The 18,981-nt window shown below is 51.0% G+C and overlaps 6 protein-coding genes across 6 annotated transcripts; 2 read left to right on the forward strand and 4 right to left on the reverse strand.

Annotated features, from left to right (window-relative positions):
- Positions 1 to 308: 308 nt before the first annotated feature.
- Aspvir_007303 (DUF409 domain protein) lies at positions 309 to 1,836 on the reverse strand (the record flags this gene model as incomplete). Its single annotated transcript, XM_043270485.1, has 3 exons — positions 309 to 738; positions 793 to 1,411; positions 1,482 to 1,836. 3 exons carry the CDS (start codon positions 1,834 to 1,836, stop codon positions 309 to 311), a joined length of 1,404 nt encoding a protein of 467 aa, XP_043126420.1.
- Positions 1,837 to 4,720: 2,884 nt separating this feature from the next.
- On the forward strand, positions 4,721 to 6,493 carry Aspvir_007304 (uncharacterized protein; the record flags this gene model as incomplete). The annotated part of the gene is made up of 1 exon (XM_043270486.1): positions 4,721 to 6,493. One exon carries the CDS (start codon positions 4,721 to 4,723, stop codon positions 6,491 to 6,493), a length of 1,773 nt encoding a protein of 590 aa, XP_043126421.1.
- A 395-nt stretch (positions 6,494 to 6,888) lies between these two features.
- Positions 6,889 to 8,139, reverse strand: Aspvir_007305 (aldo/keto reductase; the record flags this gene model as incomplete). Its single annotated transcript, XM_043270487.1, has 4 exons — positions 6,889 to 7,395; positions 7,455 to 7,820; positions 7,891 to 8,041; positions 8,108 to 8,139. The coding sequence occupies 4 exons, from the start codon at positions 8,137 to 8,139 to the stop codon at positions 6,889 to 6,891; spliced, it is 1,056 nt and encodes a 351-aa protein (XP_043126422.1).
- A 1,278-nt stretch (positions 8,140 to 9,417) lies between these two features.
- Aspvir_007306 (carbonic anhydrase) lies at positions 9,418 to 10,281 on the reverse strand (the record flags this gene model as incomplete). Its single annotated transcript, XM_043270488.1, has 1 exon — positions 9,418 to 10,281. One exon carries the CDS (start codon positions 10,279 to 10,281, stop codon positions 9,418 to 9,420), a length of 864 nt encoding a protein of 287 aa, XP_043126423.1.
- A 1,016-nt stretch (positions 10,282 to 11,297) lies between these two features.
- aarA (L-aminoadipate-semialdehyde dehydrogenase) lies at positions 11,298 to 15,761 on the reverse strand (the record flags this gene model as incomplete). The annotated part of the gene is made up of 4 exons (XM_043270489.1): positions 11,298 to 11,601; positions 11,664 to 11,988; positions 12,065 to 15,344; positions 15,393 to 15,761. The coding sequence occupies 4 exons, from the start codon at positions 15,759 to 15,761 to the stop codon at positions 11,298 to 11,300; spliced, it is 4,278 nt and encodes a 1,425-aa protein (XP_043126424.1).
- A 672-nt stretch (positions 15,762 to 16,433) lies between these two features.
- Aspvir_007308 (uncharacterized protein) lies at positions 16,434 to 18,302 on the forward strand (the record flags this gene model as incomplete). Its single annotated transcript, XM_043270490.1, has 1 exon — positions 16,434 to 18,302. The coding sequence occupies one exon, from the start codon at positions 16,434 to 16,436 to the stop codon at positions 18,300 to 18,302; it is 1,869 nt and encodes a 622-aa protein (XP_043126425.1).
- Positions 18,303 to 18,981: the final 679 nt, after the last annotated feature.

The following is an 18,981-nucleotide window of genomic DNA, read 5'->3' on the forward strand; positions in this document are numbered from 1 at the left end:
TCATTTTCGGCCACCAGGAGCGGAACGCCCACAACAATGGTCTGGTCAGTAGGACATGAGAACGAATTTCATTCTCTGGGGATTGATGTATGGTGGTTTCAGACATTCTGAGCGCAAACATGGATGTTTAGGTGATTAAAACCGTGGACTCTTTGTACCTATTTCTTTCCTCGTCTTATCTTCTATCTCTTGTCATTTGTCTACCCGATGCTATGGATCAATTCATTTCATGCCAGATAGATCGGCAAATAGTATAACCTGGTCGAGCTGTACAGCCGAAATAAGTAGACTTTGCCAGGTACATATCTTCAAGCGGGAGGGAGAAATGAGCCGAAGAGAACCGCTTGGATTAAACCATAGATCATCATCGCTTGGATAGCAACTGCAGAGATGCTGGTGCTCTTATTAGTGGGCCGAGAGTCTTCAAGATTGCCTATAAGCTCAGCCGCCAGGTGCCAGTACCATAATGGATACCCAGAAGATAACCGATTAATGATCTGGACATGATAGCTGGTGAAGGCCAGAACAGCGAGCAGGGCTTGAATGATTGCCAAGCGCGGGAGCAACCACGTGGCTTTAGTTGATGCTGCATTGGCAGCACTCTTTGAAGATTTACTGGTGATCGATGGCAGTTTCCATGCCCAGAGAGCTGACCGAAGAAGCAATGCTAACATGGGCAGGGCTAAGAGAAATAGAGGGATATTTGGTACGACCCAATACCGTAAAAACCCGACATTCCTGTATGACAGATTGAGCAATGGCGATGCGACAGTCTGGTATATCTTCACTTACCAGTATTGTTCTTGGACAAAGCGGTATATGCTCGGGATGGTCCATCCACACCATGGACGTGGGGCGTTCGGAGTCATGCAGAAAGCATTAAAAGCGATGTACTGAGGTACAGCCATTCCCAGTGCGATGACACAACCTCCGAGGACAATGACCGCAAGGCGCGAGACAACCGCCCACGACAGACCTCGATTGAGAATCTGCCGCAGCTGTAGAAGAGCATCATACGCGAACAAAATTCCACCAAGAATTCCGTTGCTGCGGACTGCTGTGGCTGCTGATATTAGCACAGCAGCTGTAAGGAGTTTCAAGTCCCTTGACAGTCGCTGGTTGGTACTATCATCGAGACCAGATGACGAGTAAAGATAGAACCCAGAGATGCTGAGAAGGGAAAACAGAGCTTCCCCATAGGGTGCCGAAAGAAACGCACCCGCTGGACTGATGATGTGTAAAGCAGCGGAGAGAAAGCAAAGGGTTTTCTGCTTGGCAGTGTCACCGCCAAAGATGTTGATTGAGAGCCTGTATAGAACCAGGACTGATAGGTAATGAGCGATGTGGGACAGCACAACTGCTACAGATGCAATTCGGGCTGATTCACCTAAGCTGGCTGATCGAGGTAATACTGAACACTCACGATTAGCATTTGTGGTAGGCGGACATTTATCAATCTAGAAGGAAATTGTTGCAAATACCAGACGCAAGAAAGGCCAGAAGCCTGGTATAACCATACCCAAAGGCCCATTCTTGTTCAAAAACATAGCCATGCTCGGCAGCGTGAACGAAGTAGATGGAATCCCATCTCACAAATCTGTGTGAAAGGGAAAAGTGTAATGGAGCAACGTCCGGTACGTCTCTGGTTGGATAGAGGAGTAGACTTGTTGATGTGTCATAGCCTGGTCCGGGGCAGAAAGCTACTACTAGGAAGATGAGAGCCTTCCATAGCCCAAAGAAAATGGATAAACTCCTGATAGGGCGGCGGGGATTGACAAGGTTTAGACCGAGCGAGGACGCTGATTGAGAATCGGCGTCTCGAGACGGCGAAGTCATCACTGTTCAAAGGAGACAGGGTCTGTCTCTTTGCTGTGGGCCCATGTAACCGTGGCAAGGTCATCAACTCAGCAAAAAGGAGAAAGATGCCGCCTGTACTCCGTACTTCGTACGAAATAGAGCACTAGAACGGTTTTCTTGACATGCCGAGGTGCAGTACAGCAATAAGCAATGAGCAGCTCTCGACTGGCGGGACCAATAAGTCATCAAAAGTCCGCACCACAACCAATGCCAAGATTCGTCAGGTCAGGTGGACCAGCATGTCGGATTGCTCGGCTTCGGCATGCATAAGAATAGTGCTAGGTAATATTGTATCTACCCAGAGAAATCCGACCGCTGATTCAGCGCAGCGGCGAATAACTAGTTAACTAAGTTAAACTAGTTTCCTAATGCGCTGTATTATTAGTGGCATACTGGCATTACGGCGATCGATTTGGTGGCGATCCTTTCAGTCACTAAGGTAGTTTGGGAGCATGCTTTACTACCTAGTTGAAGGTGTAGCAGTAAAATTAAAGATTACTGATCGGAATGCAGATAGAAATTGACTGGAAGAGTTTCTTGTGAGTCATGTCAATCACTTATAGAAGAAGCAGAGGGTTCACTGGTTGACTAGATATTCTTTTGACGCATTTTTACCTTGGCCCCAGTCAGCCCTATAAGTTAATTTGGGTCTGGAAACCACCACATGCAACATAATTATCTTGTGCTGTTACTTAGCTGTGGGATAACCTGCTGATAACCAGATAGCCATGCGGCCGTAGATGGGTCCCTTCAAAGCTAATACAGCGAACTCGACTACTCTGTACCATGGAATGATTCTTGGCCTGTTCCGTAGTCTAGGTATAATCGATCTTCGGAAATTTCAACCGAACGGTGAAATCAAAGCTTCTGACTCGCATACCCAGCAAAAGAATGATAGTATTTGCAAGAATTACAAAACACAAGTCTATCATATGGATGTTGCTGGAAAAACAGTGGTAGCCTGAGCAGACCGTCCTCTGTACGGAGTAGACTGCGCCAATGCAGAAATGACCTCACCTTCATCGGTGGTCATGCTTTATAGAGTGGAGTTTTGCCCTTCTAACTAGTAAATAGTCGGTATTAATTTCTTCTCTTCTAGTACCTGTGTGATAACACCAGAGTATTATTATTATTCTGCAATGTCCAGTACATGTTCACAAGCCAAATCCAGATTGCTGTGGCACCATGGGTTTCACTTTCGGGGATCCATCGGACCATCGACACGTCTGACCATTTCATTCCTCTTCTGTTTCAGCGTTGACCTTATATGATTGTATTACTAGTATATGCGTACCACTACGGGAGTGTTAGCTGTAAGCTGGAGGAGCAATATTGCATGAAGCTAACAGTTTGGGCTAACATGATACATCCAGGTAGCTAGGTAGTTCACACTCGTCGTCTCGTATTCCCACCTCATTTTCAATCGGACCAACCTTGACTTGAATCCCGTGGATGAGTTTGTCACCTTTTGAAGTCAGCCGAAGGACGGAAGCTGGTAAGGGAGTTCCATACTCCGTACTTTACACAAAATTTACCGGCAACTCGGACGTCCACATCTCCGGTTCAACGACAAAACCGTCCGAATTCCGAGCTCGGGTCTCTGATTGGATGCAGGCCATCAGTTGCTTTGAGCTTCCGCTTCCGAGGCGCTTTGTGGTCATGCTGGGGATTCTAACTGCTAGTAAGTGCTAGGAAGTAAAATGCCATGTTGATCATCGCGTTTGTTCAAGACTTTTGGTCCACAAAGCAGAGAAGACAGGGTTTGGACTCTAAGGTAGCTCGGCGATGTTCTGAAGAGTTTCTCCGTGCTCCGACGGGGCAAAGTGTAAGTATGACTTATGGCAGTCAGATTGTGAAGATTTGTTTCATGGCGTAGAGTCTTAGACTCTCCACCAAGCATGGCTCGGTCTTTTCCTACCTTTCAGCCCCGAAGATCGTCGTCTAGACTGATTCGGGTTACGGATGCGAGTTGTCGTCCATGGATTGGCTGTTCCGATATCCGACGAACGGGTACGGTTTGATCAGTGATCACTACTGGTGACATCCATAACCTGATTTGCATTTAGTCTACTCTGTACAATTCTCTTCTGGATAGATTCATGGATACCAAAAGAATAGTAATCATTATTGTAATAATGGATTACTTTGACACATGTGGTTCTAATGTGGATATCCTCTCAAATTTGTAAAAAATTCTTTCAACTGACCGCCATCTTGCATACTTCCTACTTATACACATCATGCAGCCTTCCTCTCTGGCTAGTTTAGAGGTACTATTCTGGTCATCTCTCATCATCTTCAGCAGCTGCATCGTCAACCCAGCAAACTAGTCTCCATACCAAGACTTTCTTTCCCCTTCAACATTCCAGCTCATTTCTCTTAAGACAGTTTCAGCCTCTTCCCCTTGCATTACTGCACTTTATTCTGATCTCTTGCGTCTCTCATTTTCTAACATAATTCCTTCCTTCCCCGCGTCCATCGTCGCTGACTCTCGTTTTCCTCCGATACTTCCAGTCTTCCACACTCCACAGCTCAGCCTCAGAACTGGGGCGGACAATTTATCCTTACTGTTGCTGTGCAGGTCACACAAGAGCTTACGACTTCCCACTTTTGTCATACAATATCATCTTCCTACTCTCTCTCTTCCATTATTCTCAATCTCTCATTACCTCCGAATAGAACCGCTTTCAATTCTCCCATCTCACCCCGGATCAACACAAGATTCGGCCTATCTGGGTTGAACTTTGTACAATCTATCAATCCTTGGCGATTACATCACAAGCTACCCCCTGCATTCGCCTCTGCCTAGTCAATCGATGTTCCTCTTAATGGATGGACCGCAGTCTTTCGAATTCATGAAATAATGCTATTCAACCTTGGCTGGACGGCGGATGCTGCTGCTGCCCATGAGAACGACCTTGTCGCACCCTCATCCGAGTCACGGCTCTCCAGTCCGGCACCACATCCCTCCCCAACCATCTCCTTTCCTACTCTATCCTCCCTGGGACTGGCGGAACTATATCATCGATACAAACCAACGGAAACTAACCAATCGCACAAAGCACCACTGCGTACGATGCCGCTGAGCCAAGTTGAATCGATCTCGTCCAGCGATGACAACTATACAATAGTGGCCCCAGCTGCAGATCGGCCTTCCATCAGCCGCGCTCACTCAGTTAGGAAACAATCATCACGCCCGAAAACTATCTACCAATTAGCCCACCCGGCGGCCCACGCACGTCATCGGCGGCTGAAATTTCGCCCAAAGCTACTTCTGCAGCTACAGAGAGTCTCTCAGACAGCACGGCCCTTGCCTGTCCTGGATGTGCTACCATCCACGGTTTTCCTGCCGCGGTTGGCTCGCAAATTCCCTACAATTTTCAAAGGGAAAAAAGGACTAGGACCGAATGATTTGATCGTCGTGACAAGCGATTTGTACGAACGAACGGTAGGAGATATCGCAGACAAGTATCTCAGCTCGGACGAAGAGAGCCAGGAAAACCGGGAGGTTATTGCGACGATCTGTCAAATTCTCAGGGAGGATGCTTTGTCCCAGGGAAGAGCGGAAATATGTCTGAGCTCTGGTCCAGCCTGGGAGGCGATCCCGTTGCCCAATGGGTCGTATGAGTTCAGAGCCCAGACGGATCATGGGGTGCGGGTTTTGCGTTGGGTCTCGCGTGGAGCAAAAAGCCGCCGTGTATCAGCACCTCCTGGGAGTTCCCTGCACGAGGACGGCAAACGTTTTACATTTAGTGTTATCAACCGCAATACCCGTCGACATCCCGTCATCGCATCGATGACTCGCAATGTCCTTGAAGTGTTTGACGAGTATTCTATGCCTTCTGACCCCACTCTTTCACCTACTTGTGGCATGTCAGTGGTCAGTGACTCCTCGGAATTGGACATGCCTCTGGACCAAGAAGTGATCAAAACAGATGATAGTCTTCGGACAATCATTATACTGACTGCAATATGGGTGGCATTCAGAGAAGGCTGGTCGCAAAGTTTCACATATGATGACTCGGCTTTAATGTTGAATCCAAAAGGACTTTGTTCGCCCGGAGTGTCCAGACAGAGCTCTCCAACGGCTGTAAGACCACCGGACGATTTTCTTGCCGAGCAACGGGATACATATTTGGACGGATCGGTGCTCAACAAAACCGCGCATCGATCGTCTGTGTCGAGTACATTTCCGTTGCAAACGCCAGGTCCTTCTGAGCATGCCAGGTCGACCAAGTACGCCAGCTTACCAAAACGCTCAAGGTCCACTGGCGCCGCTTTTATTGAGCGGTCCAATAGGCGAAGTGCCTCCGGGCTGGAAACCCAACATAATAGACACAGCATGGTTCCGGCGACGCAGGAATTAGGCAACACTGACGCGACGGAAACTCATACTTCTGGCGGGTCTTCTCGCCACAGAATAGGCGATTTCACGACTTCTGACGGCCCAGACACAGCGCCAGACAAGTCTACTGATACGAAACGTCGGTCACGGAAGCATTCGACGGCGCCCTCGGAAAAGGCCAGCAAACTGCTTGAAACCAGAGCGGTAGACTCTGCCCCGTCCAAAGGAAAGCGACGACATCGATTAAGCGGTTTCTTTGACTTTTTCACTAAAAAGAGCGGGCACCACTAAGCGAAGACTGGTGCTTCGCTGGTTCTTCGCGATTTATGCAATTTGCATCATGTGCGCGAAACCATGTTTCCATGCGGGCCCATGGACTACGCATGGTTTCGCACCCACCGGCTCTGGAGGCCTTCTCACTCGATCATCTCATATCCTCGCATTTCTAGCATTATGATTCCCACGGTATCAATGACTTTTTACCTCCAGTTTTGCATTTTCCAAGTTTTGTATCCCATCTGTGTGGTTACCTAAGGGGCATCTCATCTATGGTATAACTTAGAAGAGTGTACATAGAAAGGCGTCTGAAACTATTGTTTGACTCTCAGCAGCTTGACTGCCTAAATGCAACCACTTATCTACACAGATACTGACGGATACACCCTTCCATGCATGTATACAAACAATCACCGCTCAAGAGCTGTTAGAGCCTTGGGGCGGTAAGGTTCCTCGAGGTACTTTATCTCCTCCGGCGTCAGCTGCACCTTGATAGCAGCAACCGCCTCGTCGATCCGCTCCTTGCTCGACAGACCCAGGATAGGGTTTTCCTTGGGATGACTTAGCACCCAAGCAATGGCGACCTGCGCCATGGAAATATTCTTCTTCTTCGCGATCTCCTCGACCCGCTCGACGATCGCCTTGTCGGCTTCGGTCTCGCGGCTGCGGACCAGCAGGTGCAGCGCCGCGTCGGTGTTCTCACGGACGGAGGAGCGCGAGCCCCAGGGTCGGGCCAGGACACCGCGCGCCATGGGCGACCAGGGGATGAGGCCGACGCCGGAGTCGAGGCAGTACGGGATCATCTCGCGTTCTTCCTCGCGGGCGAGGAGGTTGTGGTAGTTCTGCATGGAGGTGAACTGGTGCCAGCCGTTGCGGGCGGCGATATTCTGGAGGGTTTGGAATTCCCAAGCGGCCATCTGAGAACGTCAGCGGCCAGGGTCATTTCGGACAGTCAGAAAGAAGACGGGGAACGGACCGTGCTGGCGCCGATGTATCGGACCTTCCCGCTCTCAACCACATCGTTGAGAGCCTTCATGATTTCCTCGCGGGGCGTCTCCCGGTCCAGACGGTGGATCTGCAGCACGTCAATGTACGTGCCGAGCCGCTTGACGGAGGCATCGACCGCATCGAAGATGTGCTTGCGGGAGAGTCCCACCCGGTTCACCCAGTCGCCGTCGTTTCGGCCGCAGGCGGAGATAAGAGGCATTTTGCCTTCGTTCCCTTCGTCGGTGACGCCAAAGTAGCATTTGGTTAGGATGACGACCCGATGTCTGGGGATGGAGTACTTTTTCAGAGCCTTGCCGATGATCTCTTCCGAGACGCCGTGGGAATATGTGTCGGCCTTCAATGCATTACTCGGGTCAGAGGATATGGCCGTGTCGCTTTATTTGTGCCCATGAGCGCCCACTCACCGTATCCCAGGTGTTGATGCCGCGTTTGTAGGCATGTTCAATCAGAGGAAGGGCCTCGTCCTCGTCAAGGACCCAATCCTGCCACTTTTTGGAGCCATAGGACATGGCTCCTAGGATGATCTTGGAGATCTTGAGGCCCGAGTTGCCCAAACTATTTCCATTGGGTCAGGTTAGCGGTGCGGGACCTGGACGACAGCAAAGCATTGAAGGAGCATACCGGACATATTCCATTTCATTGTTGGAAGCCATTGTATGCACTATTGGTAAACTATCAGAAAAGAGTGCTCAATGCGCAACAGCGAAGTAGAAGACAGGTAATAATACGCAGCGAAACCGACAGAGTCAGTACTATCGACTAAAGGCAAATGCAAAGCAACAAAATAACCAAGGGTTGAAGCAAGTCCGTCCGTTGACGATAGCTCCATTCCTAAAGCCGCGATCATTATTAAGCCGGCCTAAGCTTAGGGCACTGACGTAGAACGAACCATCCGTGACTCAATTCTGGTCTACTGGATCTGCCGAGAGTCTGAAGCGAGGATGCGCTTGAGCCGAAGAGTAACCGATCAACGCTGTTGCTGGTATCAACCCTTCGCAATGCTGCGCAAAGCGAGAAATTACGACTTTCCCTTACCACTGCTTTCTTACCATTTCCCTGACTATTACACTGGAGACTCAGATACCTGTTGTTATACACATTGGCGTGCGGGGAATCACTTGTGCATCTCATTCACCCATCGGTCTGTTCCAGAATTTCTTGATTCAGTTGAAACAGACGAGATGGAGAAATCCCTTGGAGGGTTTTGTGCCGAGGATGCTGTTTCGAGGGTTTTTTTCCTTGCCTATCTGTATGATATATGAAGCTAGCTAAAGCTGGATCGATAGCAGCAATGGCAATGTATAATCTCGCCAACGAGTCTTCTGCAACAGTCAACACATCAACGGCATAAAACCTCAGGCACCACTCTCGCCCGACACAACCCCGCTTCGGCCGGGACCATACCCAAAACGGCAACCGTCGGGGTGCGAAACAGCAGGCCACAAGAGTTCTCCTCCCCGACCGAGTAAGAGTTTGTTGGCATCATGCCTCGCAGGGTATAAGGTGCATGCATCCTCTGGAACGGCGTAGTGGCTGCGTAATTAGCTGATGTCTGAATAATCTAAATCAATTGGATACCCCGTAGTCGTTTCCGAATCGTTTTTCTTTCTTGTTTCTTTCTCTCCTTTCCTGCACCTGTGCTTCATCTCCGGCTTGACAATAATGATGCGTTCTTAAGAGCGATGGCGTCTGCAAACTACAGTCATTGACATGGCTTCCCTACGGACTTGGAGTCGAGCTTCTCCAGGAGATCGATCGGCCTAGATTCATAACTTTGACCAAGGTATTTAACTATATACATCCCGTGAACTACGCACGTTCCAACGTTGACCTCTCGCTCATAACCAACAGTCACAGATAATCAACACCCGACCAAAATGGAACCCGAAATTCGCTGAAATCGAACACAACACAATAAAGATGCCTACCGCTTAAGCATCGGTCTTGAACGTTGTCAATCGCGCCTTGATCGCGTCCTCGGGCTCGGTGGTGTCCAGCTCCCGAAGGACGCCAGATCCGACATCATAGATGAGCCCGTGCACCTGAAGGCCTCGCTCCTGCATCGCCTCCAGCACGACGCTCTTCTGCGTCAATACCTTCAGGCCCTCCTTGACGTTCAACTCGGCCAGCTTGACGACAGCCTCGTCCTCGGACAGAGAGTGCAGTTCGGCAAGGTGCTGCTCCCGGAGCTGGCGCAGGGGAATCAGCCAGGGGTCGAGGATGCCCAGGCCCTTGTTGCCCAGGGCAGCGGCGACACCTCCGCACTTGGTGTGGCCACAGATTACGACGTGCTTAACGCGAAGATGACGCACGGCATACTCGATGACGGCGCCCGAGCTGAGATCGGCAGGGTGAATCACGTTGGCAATGTTACGGTGGGTGAAGACATCACCGGGCAAAAGGCCTAGGATGGTGGTCTCGGGGCAGCGGGAGTCGGAGCAGCCGATCCACAGAATTTCAGGGTGTTGACCGACAGCAAGTGTGGGAAGCAGCTCAGGGTGCTCTTGGGAGCACTTGGCAGCCCATTCCCTGTTCTTGGCGAGCGCGACAGAGAATTTGTCTGAAAGTGAGTCATTATTAGCACTCGTCTGGACCTCCGATTTCTGACTCGATCGCAATGGCGCAGATGTGGAACAGGGCGAGCGATGCATTAAGCTGACGGTGGAGGTCGGACACATATATACGGTCTGAGATGATGGAGGATATACGCCTGCCCCGCGACCCCGAAATGCTCGTGCGACTGCCGTCGGCAAAGACAGAGCATTGGAGCGCGGTAACAGCCTCGTGATGTTCATGGTGAAGGATACAAATATACAGCAAGTATTTTGAGGAATGGCTTGCTGTTTGCGAAGCAGCGATGGGAGTGGGGGGAGATCCGATGGAAAGCGGTCAAAGGGGAAAAAGGGAAGAAAAAGGAAAAGTACGGGAAGGGCGAAATCGGAAAAGGCACAGACGGGCACAGCACAACCGCCGCAAACCGATCAGAAACAATCTTCCTTGGATGGATAATTATTGAGGGAATGACGATATCCACATGATGCGAAAGGTTTCGAGGGGCAGAGAAATGACAAAGACCAACGAGTTGATCAGGGTTCAGGAACAGAGCATCCACAGACGCCAAGAAAGGAGATGCGCACGTACCGGAGTGACTCATTTTGTCGCAGCGAGGGTCTATCACTAATTGAGGAGATCACGACAGCGGTTGCAGAGAAGTTAAAGATGAGAATATTCGCGAGGAAGAACGGGAGAGATAAACGACCTGGTTGAGAGGGAGATTAAATGTTGGACAGTTGGGCCAAGGACGGAATTGTCCATGGCGTTTGGCGGGGGACCACGAAAAGGCCGGTGAGCCGGAAACACCGCGAGCGGCATCGCGGCAACAATGCTTTAAATCAGACATCTCGTCGCGATCGGATGATTTTGCCTGTACTACGGAGTACGGAGTACCAATATCGCGATATGTGGCTTTCTTCAAATTAGAAATTCCCTGATATCCGCTTTCCAGCATCATCCGAGTCTCATGATTCCCATTCTGTTCGACGGGTGGATTTCAGGAGTCAGGAGTCAAAGGGAGCCATTTCGATTCTGCCGCTCTATCCACGTTGGGAAATATGACAGTTACGGGGCACCTTCTGAATTACTCTTTACAGTAGTACTCCTATATCTCTGAAAATCGCGCACTCTCCTTTTATTTCACTTCTATATATACATACATACGCTCGTAATTTTCTGGTCATGCTGAACCTGCTCATTTTATACACCAGAAAGAAATGACATCAAACCCATACAGATCCGCCCAGGAAGAAACTTCTCACGAAGTACCTCCACGTCCACCGACGTTCGCCAGAGCCTTCTTCTGGTCTTCGCTGAGCTGGACCTCAGGTAATGGACGCGCCCCGGTCGCAGATGTAGATGGTGCGGGTAGGAATCCGATTGTCACGAGGTAGGAAGCGTAGAGACCGACAAGCTCCTCGGTCACGCCAGCGCCAGCGGAGGCATCGATGCCCGACCAGGCGGTGTCCGCACGAAGGGAAGCAGCGGCGTGAACGTCATCCAGCTCAGGAGCCTTAGTGTTGGAGGGCAGGTCTGCCGTCACGAAGTGGTAGAGAGGCATACTGAGGCAGCAGTTAGTCCGTGTTTTGCCCCTGTTGTAACGATCTCCATAGGGGTGACTTACAGTGCGTGCTGTGACTCGGGATCATCGTGCTTTCCGTCATTGACGTAATGCTCCAGAGACATCTTCCATGGGACATAGTCGACTTGGGGTACGTCGTATCCGTAGGTCTGCAAAGCGCCCAGGAACTGGTTGAAACGAAGCCTGGGGTGTCCGGTCACCTGTGCGACCCCGATTGGCGTGCAAGGGGGCTGGAAGGCACCGGCGATGACGACGCGAGCAACGTGGTCGACGGGCACCATGTTGACAGTGTTGTGAATGTTGGGGCGAGCAGAAAGCTGAATGCATCCCTTCATCATTCGAATGAGGAAATCGTCCGTGTTTGTGGCTAAAGAGTAAATGTTAGTCAATTTTTTTTCAACCCAAAGCGCAAAACTGGTCGGGGTATGATGGATGATGCTTACTTCCGGTCTTGGAGTCACCAAGAACGTAACCAGGACGAACAATGGTTCCCTTCAATCCTCTCCGGCCGGCCTCTCTGACGAGGTACTCGCCAGCCCACTTGCTTTGTCCATAACCGGTTCCCAGTCCGACGCTGCTACCCTCCAGATCGTCCTCCTCGCTGATACCCGCACCTCCGGCCGCAATGCTACGTTCCGACTCAAGGACATAATGGTCATTGTCGAGTACACTGGTCGAGCTGACAAAAGAGAACTGCTTGGGCTTTCCACTCGCGCAAAGCTTCAAAGCATCAATGGTACCCAAAACGTTGGCTGGCTTGAGAGTAGAGTAAGGGTACACCCAGTGCACCAGAGCACCGTTGTGGATCACAGCATCCACTCGTTCTGTCAGATCATTCCACAACGACTCCGACAGGCCGAGCCGTGGCTCTCCCAGGTTACCACAGACGCACTGCAGCCTGCTAGTCCAGGACTCATCCCAGAAGCCGTACGCTCTGCATGTAGACCGAATGCGATCGAGAGCCTGCTCGTCGCTCTTACCACGAACGAGTGCCACGACCCTTGCCAAAGGCGACTTACGAGTGAGAAGATCACGGAGGATGTGTGCACCGAGGAATCCAGTTGCACCGGTTAGGAACACGATAGGTTCGCCCGAGAGCATGTCCTCGGTTCGTCCAGGGAAAGACTCGGGCAAGGTCTCAACGAGCTTCCTAGCATCTTTGGAATATTCGTCATCAGCTTCGTTGGAAGTGGCCAGAGTATCTGCGGTGGCATCACCCTCGTTGGCATTACTTGCGAATGACTCGAAGTTGACCAAGCGATCGATTTCTGCAGCGAACCCTCTGAGGGTAGGGCTACGGAAGATGGCATTCATGCTGATGTCGATTCCGCGCCACCTGCGTCTCAGATCGAAGAACATCTGTTGAGCCAGGATACTGTGTCCTCCCAGATCGAAAAATGAATCGTCAGGTCCAATCATGCGAGCGGTGACGTTGGAAATGCGGTTAGCCCAGATCTGGGCCAGAACCTGCTCGGTCTCGGACAGAGTCTGCAGGACGGATGATCTGCGGCGAGGCGCTGCCGCACTGAGTTCGGCAGTATCTGGGAACGGCAATGCAGGCTTGTCGATCTTGCCGTTGGGATTCAGAGGCATCCGCTTCAAAGGAATGAAGACCGTAGGCACTGCATACGCAGGGAGCTTGCTGCGTAAGTGTTCCCGAGCGTCATCGCGAAGAGGCCGGAATCGTCTGAGCATGCCAACCATTCCTTCGGCAGAATCATCATCCTTGAGGCCCTTGCTTTCGAGCCATGAGGACCACTTGCTCATATCTGGCACGAAGTAGCTGACCAAAGTCGGCTCCTCAAACTTGTCCCTTCGCACCAGAGTGACGTTCTCCCGGACAAGAGGGTGCCGAGAAAGGTGCGTATCAATCTCACCGAGTTCGATGCGGAACCCTCGGATCTTGACCTGATCGTCAGCACGCCCGGAACACTCGACATCGCCAGAAGGAGTGTATCTGCCCAGATCTCCACTGCGGTACAAGCGATCTCTGGGTCCAACGTAGAATTGCCTCCAGGACTCGTTTGCGCCCTGGCTTTCAGCCTTGTCCTTCTCGACCCACGTCTGCGGATCAACGAACCAGTTGGTGAGGAATTTCTTCTTGTTCAATTCCTCGTTGCTCAGATAGCCCTCTGCCAGACCACCCGCACGAACGTAGATCTCACCAACTTCGCCAATGGCGCAAATGCGGCTAGGGTCGAACCGGTTGACAACCAACATCTGCACGTCGACCATTCCGCGACCCGCGGGAATGACGTCCTTCATAGTATCCAAGAAGCCCTCCTGGCTAGAGTAGCTGGGGATTTCATAGTAACTGACCGCACGCTGAGTCTCAGTAGTTCCATACATGTTGACAATGTTGACATTATGAGCCAAGGCCTGCAGAGAACGGCAGTCTCGCTTGATCAGGATATCACCAACGAAGAAAGCATGATGAAGAGCAGGGAACTGCGCAGAGGCACCACCGACAAGAATTTGACCCATTGCAGGTGTCAGGTGGGTAACAGTAGCGCTATACTCGCGCATCCACTCCGCGAGTCTCTCGTTCTGAATATCCTCACGAGCCGGAACCAATAGCTGGGCTCCCAGGAAGAGCGGTGTGAAGATGTCTCGCTGAATAGGATCGTGAGCGATACCACTCAGCATAGTGAAACGATCATCGGGGGTAAGCTTGAAGGTCTCGGACATCCATGGGAAGTAGTACGCCAGAGAGAAATGACGTCCTCTGACGCCCTTTGGTCTACCCTCAGAACCGGAGGTGAATGACAAGGTCGGGGTCGAGTCGGGACCGACCACGACGCCCACTGGCTTGGACTTCAAAGAAACTTGATTCGCGAGGACATCTTGACCGTCAACAGATCCTCCAACCAAAGTACCGTCATCCTGCAGTGCAAGCGCGGGAATCTCCGTCCGCAGCTCAAGGTTCTCATCGATGAAAGACCGAACAAGCTGAGTCAACTCGCCAGCTTCCTTGGTGGCCTTCGCGATGTTAATGAGTGCTCGTGGGCGGGCAACATCGAGGTAGATGCACTGCCTCTCAGGCGGGTAGGCAGGATCGATGACCGAAAAGGTTGCGCCGGCCTTGAGAATACCCATGACAGCTACCACAAGGTCAACGCCACGGTAGGCATAGACCATGACAACATCTCCCCTCTCGATGCCAGCTTGGACCAGGTGGTGGCCTAGGATATTCGACGCCTCATTGATTTGCCGGTAGGTGAATTCACGGTGAGGAGACTGCTCCGACTTGGTCTCCACCACACAAAGCTTGTCCGGATGCTTCTCGGCATTCTGTGCAAAAATATCATGGATGGCTCCGCGAAAGTTGGACCAATGCAGATCTGATGTGGGGTCTGGTAGCAGCGACCGCTGATCCTCCGTCATGAAATCAATTCTTCCAACCGCTTCCTCGGTATTTTTAGAGGCGTTCTGCACAATATGTGCAAGCTGCTTCAGAATGATAGCAATCCTGGCGCTTGAGAACAGACGCTGATTGTAGTATGCACCCAGTTCCGCCTCGGACGTGGACCCGTTCGCGTTTGCAACATTGACAACCAAGTCGGTAGTTTCGAAGGTATTGGCAGGGTATTCTTGTGATGAGGCAGGGGCATCGTAGGCAGCAAAGCGGAACAGGATCGGGGCACGTTCTGACTTGGTCTTTTCCTGAATGTAGGACCGTAGGCTACCCAGCGGAACTATATCGGCAGCTCCTTGATTGAATGCCTGTTATATGGTCAGAGATGGCCAACAATGAACGACAGTACCACATACATTCTCGACTTTAGAGTATAGCTGTTGGAAGGTCTCAGACTGCTCAATTGAGACCCGTAAGACAAATGGCCGGCCATCTTCCGCTGAGCTGGTCGCAACAGCGATATCCTCATCGCCAGTCAAACGAGCTACGAGAACAACAAAAGCAGTCAAGAAAGCAATGAAGCCGGACGATGATCCAGAGAGTTTTTGCAGTCCGGTATGCACATCCTTTGGTAGCTTGAGAGATTCAAAGGCCTCAATTGCTCTCTTCAGATCCGCCTTTTGGTTCTCGGGATAGTCTCTGGTCAGAGGAGACACTGTTAAATTTTGTAGCCTCTGCGCCCATCTCTCGAGGCGATCTTGTAAGGAGGCTGTTTCAACACCCATTATTGCGGTCCAGAGGCCCGGAACTCTTGTTTGGGCACTCGACTTTCACAACGGGGGCCGGATATTGAGCAGAAGAATAATAGTTAAGAGTCAAGAGGGGCATCTACCAGAAAAGTGCCGATTTCGCTGCCCCAGGCCCCACAATCATCTCTCTGTCGCCGTCACCGCCTTTTGGGGTTTCAGGCATTACGGGATTAAGGCATCAAGGCACCAAGGCACATGGACTGCCACTGCTCGCCGCAATAGGCCTAGTGCACTCCCTCTCTGTCCTTTTCCACTCGTGGATGCGGCTGTGCAGGTACCTGGTACCTAACTTGTTTAGGCTACGACCATACTGTTCCTGGGTCCAAAGTACCTCAGTTGTTGATGAGGTAGTAACGAAAGACCTGGGTCAAGGCCAGGCTACCTACGCTGTACAGATACGAATGGCCTTCGCAGTATCAGCACTGGTTCAGCTCTGCTCATTGCTTGCGATGCTCTGAGACTTCGTATTATTGTTTATGCCGTTGACTCGTTGCAAATGTCACTGTGATGCCGATCTGCTTTACTCTGAAATTTCCACTTGAATTGCCGCGATCGTAAGCGCAACGTCGTTCTTTAAGCACGTTCCTGCAGGATTCCAACCCCTGTCGTAACCATCAGAATCTGCTCTCTCCCTAGAAAGAGAGAAAGATGATTCCGCATCGAAGCACCGCTCTCTTAACCATTATCGTTTTTGTCGCCCTCGTACTGGTAATATTTTCCTCCTCCCCCAGTTCCGAAGAAGCGGTCTCTGGCCCAGCGAAATATGTACCCCGGCCGAAGCTCCCGTCTCTGAGTGACTATCACCTGCCATTCTTCCGGCCAGCTTCCCATAAACCGCCGGAACAGAAGAATAGTACCAGCGGCGAGTCGAAATGGTTCAGCAATTTTGCATGGATCAACCCTTTTTCGTCGTCCATCACTCTCGATGAGAACCGTTCCGTACTGCCTCCACTTCAAGAGAGACCCTTCATCTATACCTATTACGAACCGATTCACGGCGATAATAAGGATGCGGAGAATGCTGATGCGCAGCTTCTTCTCGCCTGGCGTCGGGCTTGGTTCGCTCAGGGGTTTAGGCCAGTCGTGCTCAGCCGTGGCGAGGCGATGAACAATCAGCTCTACGAGATGGTACAGACCTTGAAACTCAATAAAGATCTTGAGTATGATCTGTTCAGGTGGCTTGCCTGGGGTCATATGGGCACCGGATTACTCGCCGATTGGCGCTGTTTCCCAATGGCGCGATATGATGATCCGCTGCTGTCTTACTTTCGTCGGGGGGTCGATCCTGCGCAGATTACAAGATTCGACCACATTGGCAGTGCTCTTTTCGCTGGCGAGAAGACACTTATCAACGACGCGCTCAAGAATGTGGTGCAAAATGCCCTCAAGAGTGTGGACGAAAAGGCGAGATCCTTGCTGGACATCATGCCCGGGGAGATCTTCAAGGTCGAACAGCCTAGCGCTCTGGCTTTCTACACCTCTGCGACCATCACCACTCACTATCCAACACTCGCAGAGAAGATCGTTTCATCGCCGACCGCTGGGAGACTGGCCCTCGTCGAGCTGGTCAACTCACATCTACATAATACATTCCAGAACTCCTTCCAGGCCGGCATTGCTGTTTTGAAGCCCTTCCCTGAGCATACGACCGCCCTAGTGGAACCCGCCCTGCGCCTTGCCAGAGCTCTCGGTCAATGCCCGAGCTCGCCCATACCCGAATCTTGCCCTCCAAATCTGCAGAAGTGTCATCCGTGCAACCCTGATCGGCCGATGCATATCAGTCAGCCCGCTACCTACAAGAACTCATCACACGTTTTTACGATAGGCACTCTCCCCCACCCGTACACTCTGGTTAGCCTGCAACAGGGATCTGAGGAAGTGACCACTCGACATATTCGCCGTCAAACTGAACGCGACCCATGGCTGACGGAGGTGACTAAAGACCGATTGAGTAGTGAGTTTGGAGGTGCTGCCCGAGCGGTCGTGCTGAAGCAGGCCGTTGCAGACGATTCGGCAATTGGCACTTCATTGTGGATGACTGTGGAATCGTTGCCAGCAAACAACGGCCAGGTCCTGCCTCCGGAACTTCTGGACGAGTTCGAATGGCAATTCGGATTCAAGATCCCTCGCAGTGGCCCCAGCGAAACTAAGAAAGGAGGCGAAACGAAAGAGTCTGCGCAAAATACCAACAAAGGCTCAATGCAGAACGCCAACCCAAGCAAACAGGGCATTGAGAAGGAATACGATCTAATCACAAAGGCAAGGGAAGTCCTGAAGAGCAAGGAGACCAACAGGATTGGCATCAAAGACGTGGCTGAAGCTTGGAACCTGGCGGACACTGAAATCTGGCGCTTCGTCAGAGCTTATCGGTACGTGCTTTCATGTCCCTTGTATACAGTGCGCACGAAGGCAGTTCATTTGACCAACTTTACTACAAATAGGGCCCGAAGCGTCGTTGAGCGAAAGAAATGGGAGGAAGAAGAGAAGGATTTCGTTGGTGCTAAGCTCAGAGCATAGAAGACCAATTGAAAAGTGGCTTGCAATGTTGGACATTATCTCCTGGCCCGTGTGTCCTTTGATACTTGGGAAGTTTCTTACTTCTGAGATATATTTCTATCTTCTTGTGTTATAATATCTGGCTTATATAGGCGATAACCCGTGACACCGGGTGGAGCATATGGATTGGCGTTGCTGCCTGAGGAATTAAATCAAGCTTTCCTCGAATTGTACCTCTCGTAGTCTCTCGATAGTAATAAAAAGCGCCAGTGATGTTCAATCCATGCCAAACAATCTCAAATCTTAGAAATAATGAATGCTACGCTGCTCCACGGCTTGCCTCGCAGTATTGCTCGTCATTATTGGTAGGAACTCCAACCGTGGATGGAGGCCGTTGCTTTCCGCTCTCCAGGGGCGTTGCTCATCGGATGGTGGCGATCCCCGCGAAGGGGCGATAACGAGTGGGGTGGAGAGACAAACAGGTGATAAAGAGGCGATAAACTATTTTACGAGTCTGTGCATCGCAGTTCTGAGACACTGCACACATATCTTTTCCATATCACTTTAGGTGATGGATTCATCTGCTGCTGCTTGAATTATAATCACAAATATCATTACCATTGCTCATAATCCGGATCTCTCTGATTGTTGATCCGTCTCTTCTATCGCCCGCTGGACTCATGCATACCAGCTTCTCCGG

This window comes from Aspergillus viridinutans (assembly GCF_018404265.1).
Source record: "Aspergillus viridinutans IFM 47045 DNA, scaffold_5, whole genome shotgun sequence".
NCBI classification, from domain to species: domain Eukaryota; kingdom Fungi; phylum Ascomycota; class Eurotiomycetes; order Eurotiales; family Aspergillaceae; genus Aspergillus; species Aspergillus viridinutans.